Genomic DNA, 14365 nt, shown 5'->3' with positions numbered 1-14365 from the left:
CGCCTGCACCCCCTGAGGCACAACCCGGCTCCTCTCCTTCGAGCTCAGTGCAGGGCACTCAGATGCCCTCCCGCCAAAGGCAAGACCCTGCCCACCCAGCATCCGGCCCCCAGCACAGCTCTTTCTGCCCTGCCTCTCACCACCTCAGGGCCCCTCACCCCCTGCTCAGGTGGCTCTCAGCACATGGGGGGGAGATCCCCGGGCTCATCCTGCCACAGGCCTGAGAACAGGCCTTCTCAGGGATCAGCAAGGAGACTAGGAAGGAGGGGGCGGCCGGTGCTCGGGATGGGGAGGGAAATCCTCCACCTGCTTCACTCTCTCCACACACCCCCCCCCCCCCGTCTCCTGCATGTTCTAGAAGCAGAATGATTTCCCGCCTCCCCGACATTCTAACTTTGCAAACCACACCGACGTGAGTTCCCTCTGCTTTGAGAGTCCCACTAACCTCTCACCCTCTCTCCCCAGCTCAGGAGATAAATTTGTACTAATCAGACTTCTTAACTTGCTTATGAAGTTTGCAAATAATATTCCGATGATCACAAATTTCTCTTTACAAGCAGGTTGGGCTTTACTTACAAGACCACCAGATCTATTATTACTGCAGAATTACCCTTTAAGTGCACTTGATAGAATTTCATGTGACTTCTGTCTTCCAGGAAGCCCTAACTATAAGAACCTTTACTAAAATGTATTAATGGTGGAGCTGATATTTTGAGCATGGATAACAACATGGTTAAGAAGCTGAGTGATTTAAGCATAAAACCCACATTTTTGCAACCATTATCTGGGTATTTTGAGCAGAAGTCTTTTTGAGAAAATGCAAGGAAATCAACGTATTATTTCTCTACTTGGCGGAACGTAGAAGCAGCTGTAAAAGGAGAACATCTCTCTGCAGTCGACAAAATCTCGAGGCAAAAAGTTTGCTAACTGGAAAAAATTCAGAGGCATTTCTTCCCTCCCTCCGATGAAGTCTACAGCAGTTACACAGAACTCTAGAGGCCTGGGGGAGGGGGAGGGCAGGCAGGGAGAAAGAGCCACAACTCGCCCACCGCCGCGTTTGTTAACTGTCCCATCCGACTAGTAGGTACACGCGAGGGCTCGTGCTCGCGTCGTGGCCACGGATGCCAAGGATTCACACTGCGCCGGGAGTCACGCAGCAGGTGGGGGGCAGAGCGAGAACTGACTGCACTTCAAACCCTCTGGCTCCAAACCGTGTACTTTACCCTCATAAAACGGCCTCCACTTTTTAAACGTTACACTGGCCAATGAAATTGCCTGTAAACCCTAAGCTGCTCTGTGAGAACCATCACTCCTCAGCAGAATGAAGGGGAGACTGAGGTAGGAAGTGTATGAACCCCCTTCCCTAAAAAATCACAGGCACCAGTTTGAAATTTTCATCATTAAAGGCCACTGATCATTCCCCAGAAATATTGCAATAGAACCATTCTACTGGCCCACTCTGAGCCTAGTTTGGATAACATCACGCATGTGGTGGAGCCAAAACCAACCCCGCCAGCAAAGGACACTGGCGACAGCGCTGCCAGGGAATACAGTGCCCAGCACCCACTTCATCGCGGCGCAAACACGGCACGTTCTGCTGGGGCCCATGAATGGCCACAAGAGAGAAGTGGTGCATCACCCATCCTCAGGGCTCACCACGGTCATGTCACCAGAAACCATTATAGACAGGTTTTCCTCTGCTCATTCCAATGTCAATATGCCTGGGGCCAAGAGGAACTACTTCTGGGCTGGTTTAAATCAGGCAGTTTCAAGTTCACAGCGCCTAGCGTTGGAGGTCATCCTGCCGTTGTTTCCTGGAACCCTGCTTTCTCTCCCTTGTCGACTGTGAAGAGCATAGTCTTGTTTTTCCTCATTATCGGTTCAGATCCATTTCTTTTCCGTTATTTTTGGCCAGGTCAGAAATGAATAGGTTGTACAATTTTTGCATCTCAGAGTGAACAAAGAAAGGGGAAAGCACAGGGTTTCCTTCGTGGGTTCCCGGGGTTAAGTGCAATTCCTGGAGGTGCTGACATGCTCCAGGGCGGCAGCAGGTCACAGAAAAGGTGCCTGTACCTGCAAACTGGTATGACTTCTTGAGGTGACAGTTACACCATCTGGCAAAAGTAAACATTGTACTGAATGATTATAGTGCTCCTTTTTTAAAAAAACAGTCAGGCCTATTTGTCTAAAATAGCACCATCTTGGTTCCAAATGAGTTACTTCCGAGATGTAATGAAGTGTATTTACTTTTAAAAAAAAAAAAAAAAGCTGACCATCAGAATTTGCCCCACCTGAATGTCTCTTCAACCACTTGGAACTATGTAAAACTGGATGTTTTATGAGTCAACCCGCATCAATGTCAAAAGCTTCCACTTCATAAAAAGTGACTGCCAGCCACCAACCATGTGGAATGGTTTCTCTCGAGTGGTTTATTCAAATGGCCATAAACAAAATGAGTGCAAAATATCACCAAACAATTAGGGCCTTAGCTCCAGAGATATTTATGAAAACTATAAAAAATATTCTCAGTAGTAGTTCAAGGAGGTGAGTGACAGCCACCTGAAACACAAGGATATTTGCAAAGTGCAGGGTTGGTCCAGTTCCAGTAAACTTTTAATTATTTTCTTTGTCTTCTCTGTCTTGAGAGTGAGCAGTGGCAAGGTGGAACCTTCCATAATGACTGATGTTTTTCTGAGACAGGCCCCATGGTCATGTCACAAAGGGCTGAAGATGCTCCGTGGGTGCCTCACATTTCCAAAAACATAACCTCATCAGATCTGCTGTAGAAACGGAACCTGAAAGACGGCCTGGCTCACTCTTCTCAGGTAGAAACAGAGAATGCCTATCGCTTAAGGTATTATTTAGATACTCGAAGATGAAGGATCTATTCTAATTACAGTTCAATTTTTAAAAAGAAACACGTTAATGTGTGTAGAAGAGATCAAGGAAAGTCTTCGTATGTTCATACCAGAAATCCAAAGGTGAAATCTACTTTGCATTCCCTGGGTAAACTGAGAATGGTCTTCCCAGCGCTCCTCCTCAGCATGTTTCCTTGGTCTTTGGTGTGGATTTTAAGATGTGTGAAATATTCCTGTTCATTTGGAACTTTTTTGTGCAAAGACTGACTTCAAACAGAATTCCCATCTCGGGTACGGCATTCAGGTTCACGCTGATCGGGGCTGATCACAGTCAATGGTTCTGTGTGAGAATTCTGGGCGTGCAAATGATGGCTGGAACGAAGGGCCTTCACTCTACAGTAGCTTAAAAAGACAAGCTTTACAGCGACACTGCAACTTGCTTCACCCTGAGGGAAAGAAGGCCAATTTGCCTCCTCCAAGCCCGGGCCCGAGAACAAGCCTGATGCAAATGCTGGGTGGCCTCTTCCAAGGAAGAGGGAGACAGACTCAGCAGCAAAGGTGACAGCATCTCAGCTCCACCACAACCTAACAGAGCATCCCGGCTCCGTTCTCTAGGGGGAGCAGGCTGATCTCAGGAGGAAGACATGCAGGGGCAGAGGACAGCCCTGATGGGTGTCCCAAAGCAGGGAGATGGTGCAGGCTCCCTCCCCCAGTGGAGAGCCCCTCCTGCAGATCAAAAAAGTGTTCTGCTAGGGAAGCACTTTTCCTGGAAATTCACAATAAGACTTATACAATGATCCAACAGTAAGAAATCCATTTAACCTGTTTAAATCACATAGCTAACCAAAGAACCATATACATATATATACATAGATTCTATCTCTATCTCTATCTATCTATCTATCTATCTATCTATCTATCTATCTATCTATCATCATCAATTAATCAATCAGACAAGTACTAATATCCAGGGGGAACCCTTTGGAAACGCTAGTCCAAACTAATAATGTCCCATGTTTTAGCTACTTGGGTTGTGGGAACGGTTGCCAGATAAAACTCAGGATGTCCAGTTACACTTGAATTTTAGGTAAATAGCAAATCATTTATCATGTAAGCATGTCCCATGCAATATTTTTGTTTGCTAAATCTGATAGTCCTAGCACTGTTGAACAAACCTTGTAGGATTAGAAACGCCCGTAGTTTCATTCCCACCGCACACCCTACTTCCCCGCTCTGCGGCCTTTGGGACCCTCCCCTGAAACGCAGCGCGCCAGGCGAGTGGGCTGCCGTTAGGTGAAGCCAGTTACCTTCTTCAGGGTAGCACTCTGGGGCCCCACTTGAGCCCATTATCAGGTTGCCATCTTCGTCATGCCGCTCCAGGGTCCCAGGGGGACAGGTGGGGATGGGGGTGGTGGGCTCGGGGGTGGTGGTGGTGGTGGTCTGTGTAGTGGTTCGGATGGTGGTCATTGGGCGCCTGGTGGTGGTGGTTCGGCGGGTGGTAGTCCTGGGTCTCAGGGTCGTCGTGGTGGGCCGAGGGGTGGTGGTGGGCCGAGGGGTGGTGGTGGGTCTCGCAGTGGTGGTGGGGGCACGGGTAGTTGTTTTGATGACCTCTAGGCCCACTAAGGGCTTCCCTCCAAGACTCAAAATGGGCTTATCCTGGGCACTGGCCAGAGGTTTGCCATGTCGCCCCTGCCCGAAGAGGGGGAGCCCGTCGGGACTCACCACAGGGGTCCCTCTCAGATCTGAAACAAAATCAAATACAATCTGTACAGTGAGGGGCACAATCAGAGGAAATAAAAAGCGAGTGGATAGTGTTGTCTCAGAGCTTATTATTCTTATATTTTAATTGTAAAAAGGCAAAGAAATAATTGAAAGGATATCAGCTGAGGTAGAAACATCTGCTGCTACCCAGAAACTTCTGGACTTACTATATTGTCCATTACTCTGTACTGCCTTATCTAAATTAATAAGTATTTCATCAGGATGCCCCATCACCCTGAAATAACTCTCAGTCTTTAGTAAGGAAAGTAATTCTTTCCTCTTTCTCATTCCTACACCCAGGAAGAAAAAGGTTACTTTGGACGAGGGGTGGCAAATGTTTTCTGTAAAAAAACAGAGTAAACGCTTTAAGTTTTATGGGCCAGAGAGTGCCCGATGCAGCCATTCAACTCTGCCACTGTAGGGCACAAAAGCCACAGACAGCACACAAATGAGTGTTTCTGTGTCTCAACAAGCCTCTGCGTGTGAACACTGAAATGTGAATTTCATGTAATTTCACATATCACAAATATTTTTAGTCTTTGATTTTTTTTTGGCAATCATTTAATAATGTAAAAACTCTTTGAGCTCACAGGCCACACAAAAACAGGCAGCAGAAAAAAACAACCAACCACGGCCCAGGCAGGGTTTGGCCAGCAGGCTGCAGTTTGCTGACTCTTGCTCAAGGCTGCCAATTTCCAGAACAAAACTGAGCGCCACCTTTTCTAAGAGGGAGGGTTCTGGTAGAAGAATTACTGACAGTCGTATCAGGGAAAAAGCACATGACCGAAAGTAACCAGACCAAGGCACCCATTAAAAATTGGGGAGAGGAAGAAAAGAAGCTATTCGACAGCTAAGTCTGGACACCTCTGTTCCTTAAAAGCGACTCACCCACAATGGTTCGACCATCTCCTCCTAGTTTAACTCGAAGAGGGTTGCCATGGGAATCCTGGAGGTACCTTCCTTCTGCATTCAACACCAGCCCACGATCAAGATCCACGACCTAAATTCATGACACAGATTAAAGACTATATTGGACATTTCACAATGTTCACATTCATCCAACTACATGAATACATGTATGACGCTTCCACAGAAGGAAACCCTGAAGTGAGTAGGAAACATTTTTGTCAGCATCCTTCATAAGGTTTAATAAGAATCAAGTGTAAAACAGTATTTCTTATTATAACTGCTTACCCATACAGTATGTAAATTGTTTTAAGTTTCTAAAATATGCAAAAGGTGATCAAAATACTTTTACCATTTAGTATGTTGTGTGTAATGCTGAAAAGTAGGAAATAACCTAAGTGTCCATGTATGGGGGGCAGAGATTAAATACATTATGGCATATCCATACAGTGGAATATTATGCAGCCAGTGAAAAAGTTTGAGAAATTCTACATATATTGGCACATACTGATATGAACTCAGGTTACAGAGCTGATTATTTTTCAAAAATAAAAATACATTCACCTGTGTCTATAAGCTTAAAACTGCAGAGAGAAAAATCTAGACGGCTGTATCCCAAACCGTTAACAGGATTATCTTTGAAAAGCAGTTTGGAATGCTTGTCATCTTTTTCATATATTTCTGAATTGTTTTAACCTCTTGCAATGAACATGTATTCCTAAAGTATTAACAACATGAAATGCTTCCATTTTACTGTCAATGTCAAAAGTCAAGGTTGCTATTACAAAGACAACTTATTTTGTAATTAAATTGCCCAATATAGTATATATGCAAAAACTTTATATTCTAAAGAATTATAAAACTTGAAAAAAAAAGGTATTGTCATCTCTATTAAGGAACAAACTAAGCTCACGCTCCACAGTGGTGGTTCTCAAAATACGGTCCCAGCCCAGCAGACTCAGAGCCACCTGGGAACTTGTGAGATATGCAAATTACCCGGCCCTACCCCAGACCGTGCTTGACAAACCCCCAGGGACTCTGATGCTCACTAATGTCCCAGAACCATGACTCTGCACAATCAGGCCAGTGAAGGAACCCCACTTTGTTGGGTCCTGTCTCAGTAATTAAAATAAGGCTCATTAATATAAGCCCTACTTCTGAAATCTACCCATACACTTCAGTTCAAAATTGTTTACATGACATTTGCTTTACTATGCGTTCTTCCTAGAATAAATTTCTGTTCCTTTGAAAAAATGAGAAGATGTGTCTTTAGATAACCTGTGACTGAACATTGCACAAAGTCCTTCAATATGTTTTCCTAAAACTTATTGTTATAGACAGGAAGTGTTGACGGGGAATTTCACCATGAATGATTTTTTGATTCTTATAAAAATATATTTTAAATCTCCAGACATTGTAAAGTGTTCTGCCCATTACCCTAGACCCACCCAAAACCCCTAAACATTTATCTTAAATTGAGGAAGTTAGTCATTTAGCTTAAGGGTACATAAAATATGTACTTATTTTTTATTTTTTAATTATTGAAAGATTCAAAATGTAATATGATAAAAAATTGCCTATTTATTCAGGGTTTTCTTATTCATTTATTTTTACCCTGCTACCTTTTACAAAGGATTTAAGGCAACTTACAGAAAATACCTGTACTAGTTAACTACACCATAAAAATAAACTGGGGAAATAGAAGCTTATTCGAGAGGCCATGCCTCAAGTTCTATGTCACCGCTGTGGTCAGGCCACACCTTTGAGCTCCCAAACGAGAAACAAAGGCCCAGGCCTCATCGTATCAGCTATGAGAAGAACACTAGTTACTCAGGAGAATCAATGATCTTTCTGATCGCTGGAAGAAATGTATATAGTACAGCATATTGACAGACGAGTGGTTAAAACTAGAGAAAAAGAGAAAAAAGACCACTTCATTATTGTCACACAGTGTCCACCATTTCTCTCTTCCCAACAGCATGAGAACTGAGATGTGTAAAGAAGTTTACCCTACCCACTTTGTTCCTTGAGGGCCATTGATAATTCTTTGTCCGCTCGGGTTTCCATTACTACCAGGCAGTACTCTCCCTTCTACACTTGGCCTGCCATTATAACCTACACAGTACAAAAAAAATAAGAGAGCCTGGTCAATTCCACACCCCCGCGAAGTGGGCTTCATGCCAATCTATAAGCAGTAACACATCATTTCAAACAGAAACACTGAACAGAATTTTAAACCAACAGCTCATATCTATGAGATGACAGTCTAAACTGTGACTTCTATGTGACAAATGTGAATGTCCATCAAGAGTACACTGAAGTCACAGTTTTCTGACAGTATTGGGGGAATGGGAGTGTTCAGCGTAATTATCCAGATGAAGATTAAAGGCCTTAGTAGCTGTAGCTTTATTTTAACCAGTTGGAAGTTGGAGGGAGGGAGGGTAGGAAGGATGAGAACTGTCTCTAAAACGTTCCAGCTGCTGTCCTGCTCTCAGCAGATTGACTAAGCACGACAACCATTCCTAGCAGACTCCGGTCCCCGTCATCAGCCCCCAAGTACGAAAGCACAGTGCTGAGCTTGCTGAGCTTGCTGAGCTCCGTGGGCCGCGTGGGCAGTACCTGCTCAGAGAGGAAGAGCAAGGCCCAGTTAGCGGCCCTTCTGGCTGTTGTTTCCGTCTGTTCCTCTCTGCTGCCTTCCTCTCCATCTCATGCCATTTCTCAGCTACAGTTCATGTGAGGCTCTGCTGGGAGCATTATGTGGTCCAGCCCCTCCGTGGGATAAAGTGCTTGGGATTTCTGACGATGATTTGCCCGTCAGAGACTTCTCTTGCTCAAATAGTCAATGAAAATTAAATATTTACTGAGTACTGTGTACAAGGGCATGTGAGTTTCAAGTTTATTATCAGGGTCTTAAGCTTGCTTAAAATAGTCCATTTTAATGGAAACTGATCTTGATGTGAGGCATGTGTTCTATGTGTTAGTTTGATTTTGTTAGTTTAGCCCAATGTAAAGACATTATAAAAACTAACAATACGTTGTACAGGTGAACAAATACTAATATATTCATTTGGAAATGTTCTATTAAGCCCTGATTACACACAAGGAGAGTGCAAGGTACCACTTAACCAAATGCAGATGTAGGGGAAATACCTTGGGCCCTGCCCTGAGGTCTACGTAGACTCCAGTTCACTGTTCATAGCTGTCTACCTTCCATCCTCAGAGTAACTCACACATCTGCCTGTTACAACTCTGTGTGACAATCATCTCGAACACATGTTTTTCACTGGTTTTAAACAGCATTCATTGAGTGCAGTGTCTGAGCAGTTCACAGCCAAGACATCTGAGCTTGGCCCCCTGGTTTGTTCAGTTGCGAGTTTTGTGTGCAGAATCAACAAGAACACAGTATCCCAAAGTGTCTAATTTCTTACTGATTCCTTAAATGTACCCTGGCTGGGGAACAGCTAAAAACCACCCCAGTGCAGGAACCTGGGTTTGGCATCCTGGCTGTGACACACTTGGGGGCGAAGAGCATGTGCTCAGGAGTGCTCAGGATGGAGGGCTGTGGGACTCGGCCCTGGGAGTAGGACCGCAGCTCGGCCACGTCCCAGCTGTCCGACCTGGGCCAAGCTGCTCAGACCCCTCGGCTCCAGCTCCTCATCTAAAAACCGGGAGGCACACGCTCAGACCCCACGAGGCGGTCAACAGGATGCCATCGGGTCACATCTGCAAGGCCGCTAACGCAGAGTCTGGGCACAGCAGATGCTGATAAAACAGAAGCTTCTGGGGGCCGGCTGTGAACACGACTGAAGCCTGCAGAGAAAATGTGAGTTAAAAACTAGGTACCTTGTCTGAACGAGGGCCTGGCGGGCTGGCGCGAGAAAGGGTTCCGGAACCTCGAGTTCATCATGCGCTGCCGGAGGGACAGCATCGGGGTGGTGGCGGCGTGGACGGCAGGGGCGCGGGTTGTGAACCGCGGCCGGGCCGGGGTGCCCGCGGGCGCGCTGGGGGTGCCGGGGCTGCGAGGCGGCGGCCTGGGCGGGAGGTGCGAGGCTCTCGGGGCGCCGCCTGGAGCAGGGGGACGCTGCATCGGAGTGGGGTTCTCATCCTGGGGCGAGCTCCCTTTGCGGGGCGCAGGCGCGATGGCAGAGTCGGTCTCGGCGCTGTTCGCATCCGCGTATTTGCCGCCCCTGGGGATGGAGGAGGCCGGCGGGGTCTCGCCCTTCCCTCCTTTATGAAAAATCCAGGGGTCCTCGGGGTCGTCCTCGGCCGAGACGGACTGGGGCGACTTCGCGGTCAGGGGCTCCTTCAAGGGCGCGGCCTGGGAGCCCCCGTCCCTCCCCGCCGCCGGGGGCGCTGCGCGGCCGGGGACCCTGCTGCGGGCGTGGGCGTGGGGCCTGCCGGGCCTCGCGGCGGAGCTGGGGGGCCGGCGGAGGTGGCCCCCCGCAGCCTCCACCTGGCGGTGCTTGGGCAGGGCCGGGGTGGCGTCCTTGCCCTGCGCCCGGGCACCCTGGGTCTCCGCGGCTGTGCTGTCGCCGTGGCCTCCACCGTATCTGCCCTCGGAGTCCTCGTTCGGATTCTGGGGAGACGTGGGAGGCACCCCTCGGGAGCTCGCCGGGTGGGGAGGCCCAGCCGGGGCGGACGCGTGCTTCCTTTTGGGCGCGCTAGACCCGGGGTGGTGCGGCCGAGCGGGGGACAGCTGCGTTTTGGGGGAGTCGCCCTCCTCGCCCGAATCCGTGCTCTGCTGCGCATCCTGCGCCTTCGAGGTCAGAGATTTGTCCCGAAGGTGCCCAGCTGCCCACGTCCCCGCGTGCCCGCGCTTCTCCGCGGGGGGCGCCCTCTGCGGAGGGCTCGTCCCTCTCTGGGGGCCCCTCAGGGGGTCCGCGGCCCCGGAGGCGGGCTGCCTGGAGGAGGAAGGCGCGTGGTCGCGCACCTCCGTGGCCGGAAGTGGCTCTTCGTCTTCCGCTTCGCCCTGCCCCCGGGCGCCCGCGCGCAGCCTCGGGTCGGACGCGGGGTGGGAACTGCCCGCCGCGTGCGCGCGGGGGGCCGCGGCCGACGGGGAGCTGGAGGGCTGCAGCCGGGGTCCTCGGCCGTGGCCGAACCTGCTCGGGTACCTGCCGTGGGCTGCGAAGGGCCTGCTTCTGTGCAGGCCGAAGTGTCCAGGGCCCGCGGGCAGCCGCGCCCGGAGCGTCTGGGCGGTGACCTCGGCCTGCCGCCCCGCCGCCCCGTCGCCACCGCCCGCAGAGGCGTCCGCCCTCCGGGGGGCCTGTGTCCTCGAGGTGAGCCGCGCAGAGGCCGGGGAAGGCTTGGTGGGGCGCGAGGGCTCGCTGGGCTTGGGGGCTGGGGCCTCGTGACCGCCCGCCCAGCCGCCGGAGGGCGGAGGCCCGGCGTGGGGTTCGGCGGGCAGCAGCCCCGATGCTCCCCCGTGGGGTGGAGAAGGTCTCGAGGGCGGGGCCGAAGCGCTTGAGCTGTCCCCCCCAGCCTCGGAGTGGGGGGCCCTCCGAGCCGGCAGGGCTGGCTTTGCGCCGGGGCGCACGGGGCTCCTGCTGCGCGGGGCGCTGCGCCCCGGGGCCGGCCGGGCGGGGCCCGCGCCCTTGGACCGCGGAGGCTCGGCGGAGGCGTCTTTGAGGTGCGGGGAGCCTGCGGCCCGCACCGCGGCCTCGTGGTCCAGCGAGTCGTTGTCGGCGGGGCTGGGGGGCCGGCGGGCCGGGCGGCGGGGGCTGCCGTCCGCGGGCGAGTGGGGGCCGGAGGCGGCCGTGGCCCACGGGGATGCCCTCGGGCGGGGCGGGGCGGGCAGCGAGGAGCCGGGCTCGTCCACGCCGTCCTTCCGGGGCAGCGCCGGCGCGCGGGCTCTCACCGGAGCCCTTCCGGGAGCGAGGGCGGGGTGGGCAGGCCGGCTGGGCGGCCTCTGCTGCGGCTTCTGGCCCGGGGTCCCCGAGGGCGCCGTCGGGGGGTCCCCCCGGGACTGCAGCTCCTCCGAGTCCGAGAGCGCCGTCGACTGGGGCGTTCTGGGCGCCGCGCCCTCGGCCGGTATTCGGTTCAGGTGGAGAAGCGGGTCCTCGCCGTGCCCGCCGTGGGGAGAGGCGGGCGCGCGGGCGCGCGGGGCGGCGGCCTGGCGAGAGGGCGCGGCTTTCCAGGCGTCCTCGGCGTCTGCCTTCTGCCGGGCATCAGGCTCGCTGGTCCTGGCTGGGACAGGTTGGAAAGAGTCTGCCGTCAGAGAAGAAATTCAAAAGCTGGGCAGCACAAAGGGAGATTGAGAGGCAGCGGAGGGGTCTCGGACGGGCCGACAGCTGACAGCTGCTCATCCTCAGGCAGGACACCTGTCGATGGGCCGCCTCCTGGGGTCCCCTCTTGCTTTGCCTCATCCACACAGTTCTAGAAAACGTGTGTGAGCTGGGTTTCTACAAATCGAGTTAGGCTACGTCGCCGCGTATTGTTTGAAGGAATCCTCAAATGAGTACTTTGAAGGAACCCATTGATTTTGCAAAAGCAAAATCTGACGTAGGATTTTCTTAAACTAATATTCAGCACGTTACAAATGTGTTACAGCCGTTGACAGTTTAGGCAAGAAATTCACAGACACCTGGTATAAGGTCTCTACTCGTGTCTCATGGGGATGGGGTGTTTGTGGCTGGCAGGTGACTTGGGTGAGCCACAGGTTTGTAAGTTTTGAGGCGTTACCGCGAGTTCCCTATTCCTCTCAGGTGTCCTTCCTTGCTTTCTCTTTCTCTATTAAAAACCTCTGATAATGGGTACATTTGTAATTACAAAATAGGGCCAAAAGTAAAAAGACTCCTGAGGTGGACAGAACATTCAGTGTACCCTACAGTTTACCCTTTCTTGAGAGCAGACTGAATGCAGAAAGGGGTGCTGTCAGGGAGGGGAATTTATAGAGCAAGGGGGAACCCAGAGGGAGCAAACCGCATCTATTTCAGTTTCTTCCAGGACAGTGCTGTGTGACACTGCGGTGCCCTGGGGATCCTCACAGTACACAATGAAGGAGAGAGCGACCAACATCTGGTGTGAGTGTGAGTGTGAGAGGCAGGAAGGAAATCCCCCTCCAGAAACCACCCCGCTCCATTTCTGGATTTTATTAACTTGCTCAGTTTTGATCCTGATCAGATAAGCAAGGTCCCTGAAATTCTTCTGAGCAAAGCTGCCCTCCAAAGTAATGGGGTGTAAACTAAACACTTCAAATGCTGTTTAGAAATTGAAGAGAGCTAACAATTAAAAATGCCATACAAGTCTTGTAAAGATGTTCTTTCCTGTCACCATAAATTCCAAATTACACACTGATATAAGATTAATCACATAATTAAAACTTTCATGTTTGTGTACTATGTAATTAATGTTATTAGCGATCGATAACAATTTAGTCTTTGGGGAGACTGCTTCTAAAAGGACTATGATCACTGTGCAAACTTAGCTCCCAAATCATGAAAACCCAAGCAAGAGCCATGATTCATAGCGACACACGACACAAAGACGGGAGAAAGAGACAATGCTTACTTGTTGGCATGGCGACAACGAAGGCTTTGGAGTGAGGCCCCATTCCTCTCCTGTTTGCGGCCCGGATTTTGAAAAGATAGCGTTCCCCAGGCTGCAGGCCGTCCACTAGGGCAGAAGTGGTCTCTCCAGGGTAGGTGAGGGACTTTGCTCCGAATGGTTTGAGAGCCGGGGCGTATGAGAGAATGTATTCTGAAATGATTTGGCAGACGGTTGGAAGGAGGAAACTGAAAACAGTCCTGTGTCCAGCAGACAGACTGTATGGGCAGGATGAATTAGAACGTGCATTACTAGGGTGAATGCTCCGGGAGTGCACCCCAAGGCAGGTGGGAGCACAGGGGGAGGGGAGCCGGCATCAGTTGGGCTGTGGGACAGGGCTAATCAGCTGGCATTGTCCGTTCTCAGCAAGTTCAACATAGGGAACCCAAGAGGCCAGTCTTCATACAGTTCACCAAAGATATTTAGACTGTGTTTAGGCTTTTTATCCATTGTAGTTATATGCTAATTTACTATGACAGAATTAATAAGTCCTGAATGGAAGAAGCTGTGGAAAAAGAAATGAGAGCTGCTAGGAACTGATTCTGAATAGCTGCTGACATCTCCAAGAGTTCCAGTTAATTCACCTGGGCTACTTTGATTTAATTTAAGCCAATTAAATGTCATATTTGGAATATAATTTCATTTTTGTAGGAATTATAAAAGTTCTTAATATATGCAGATAAGGATATTTCATAGTATTTAAAACTGTGAGGAAAAGTTGCTAAGTAATAGATTTATGCAGTATCTAATGTTTCTATCTGTAATTGGCTACATCTATAAACATCTCATGCCCTTGATTGGAAATCATAGCAAAGTCAGTTCAAGGCTCTAATATATCTCTGCTTCTATGAAATACTGTCACAAAAGGAAGCCATGTTTTAAGGCACAGTTTTCACCCTCAACTAAAAACTGTCACGCATATTTTCCTCCCACTGAGCTCAAGATTTACAAAACTTATCAAATTAATATGACTAGGAGCTAACCAAAAAAAATTGCAGAAAAACTAAGCAATTATCATACTTCCTATTGGAGCATGGAAGACATTTTCTTTTACCTAAGATCTAATCTTTAAAAAGTATACTACTGTAAAACTTTTCAACCAAAAATGCTTTCGCAGCATTTGTAGGAAAAAAGGAAGTGTTCTTTTCGTGTTGAAAATGAACAAACTAGTCATTTGTGGTGGTCAAAAGTCAGAATTAAAAGTGCACTGTCTATGAAATTTGGTAATTCAGATTTTTTTATGGATTCCGTTTCATTTGGAAAAAATTTAACTACGTCAAAGTATTCTTCCATTATGT

General features: G+C 49.7%; 1 protein-coding gene across 1 annotated transcript in view; it reads right to left on the bottom strand.

The window, feature by feature from the left end:
- Positions 1-14365, bottom strand: part of FNDC1 (fibronectin type III domain containing 1) — a 72460-nt gene that overhangs the window by 16128 nt on the left and 41967 nt on the right. The window contains 5 exon segments of the mRNA XM_087817786.1: positions 4166-4600; positions 5508-5619; positions 7540-7640; positions 9369-11708; positions 13032-13220. Coding sequence (XP_087673912.1) covers positions 4166-4600; positions 5508-5619; positions 7540-7640; positions 9369-11708; positions 13032-13220 — 3177 coding nt within the window.

Source organism: Miniopterus natalensis, chromosome 5 (assembly GCF_054644295.1).
Source record: "Miniopterus natalensis isolate mMinNat1 chromosome 5, mMinNat1.hap1, whole genome shotgun sequence".
Classification (NCBI taxonomy): Eukaryota; Metazoa; Chordata; class Mammalia; order Chiroptera; family Miniopteridae; genus Miniopterus; species Miniopterus natalensis.
Note: the sequence above shows the minus strand (reverse complement) of the source record. Positions and strands in the feature narration are given on the sequence as shown.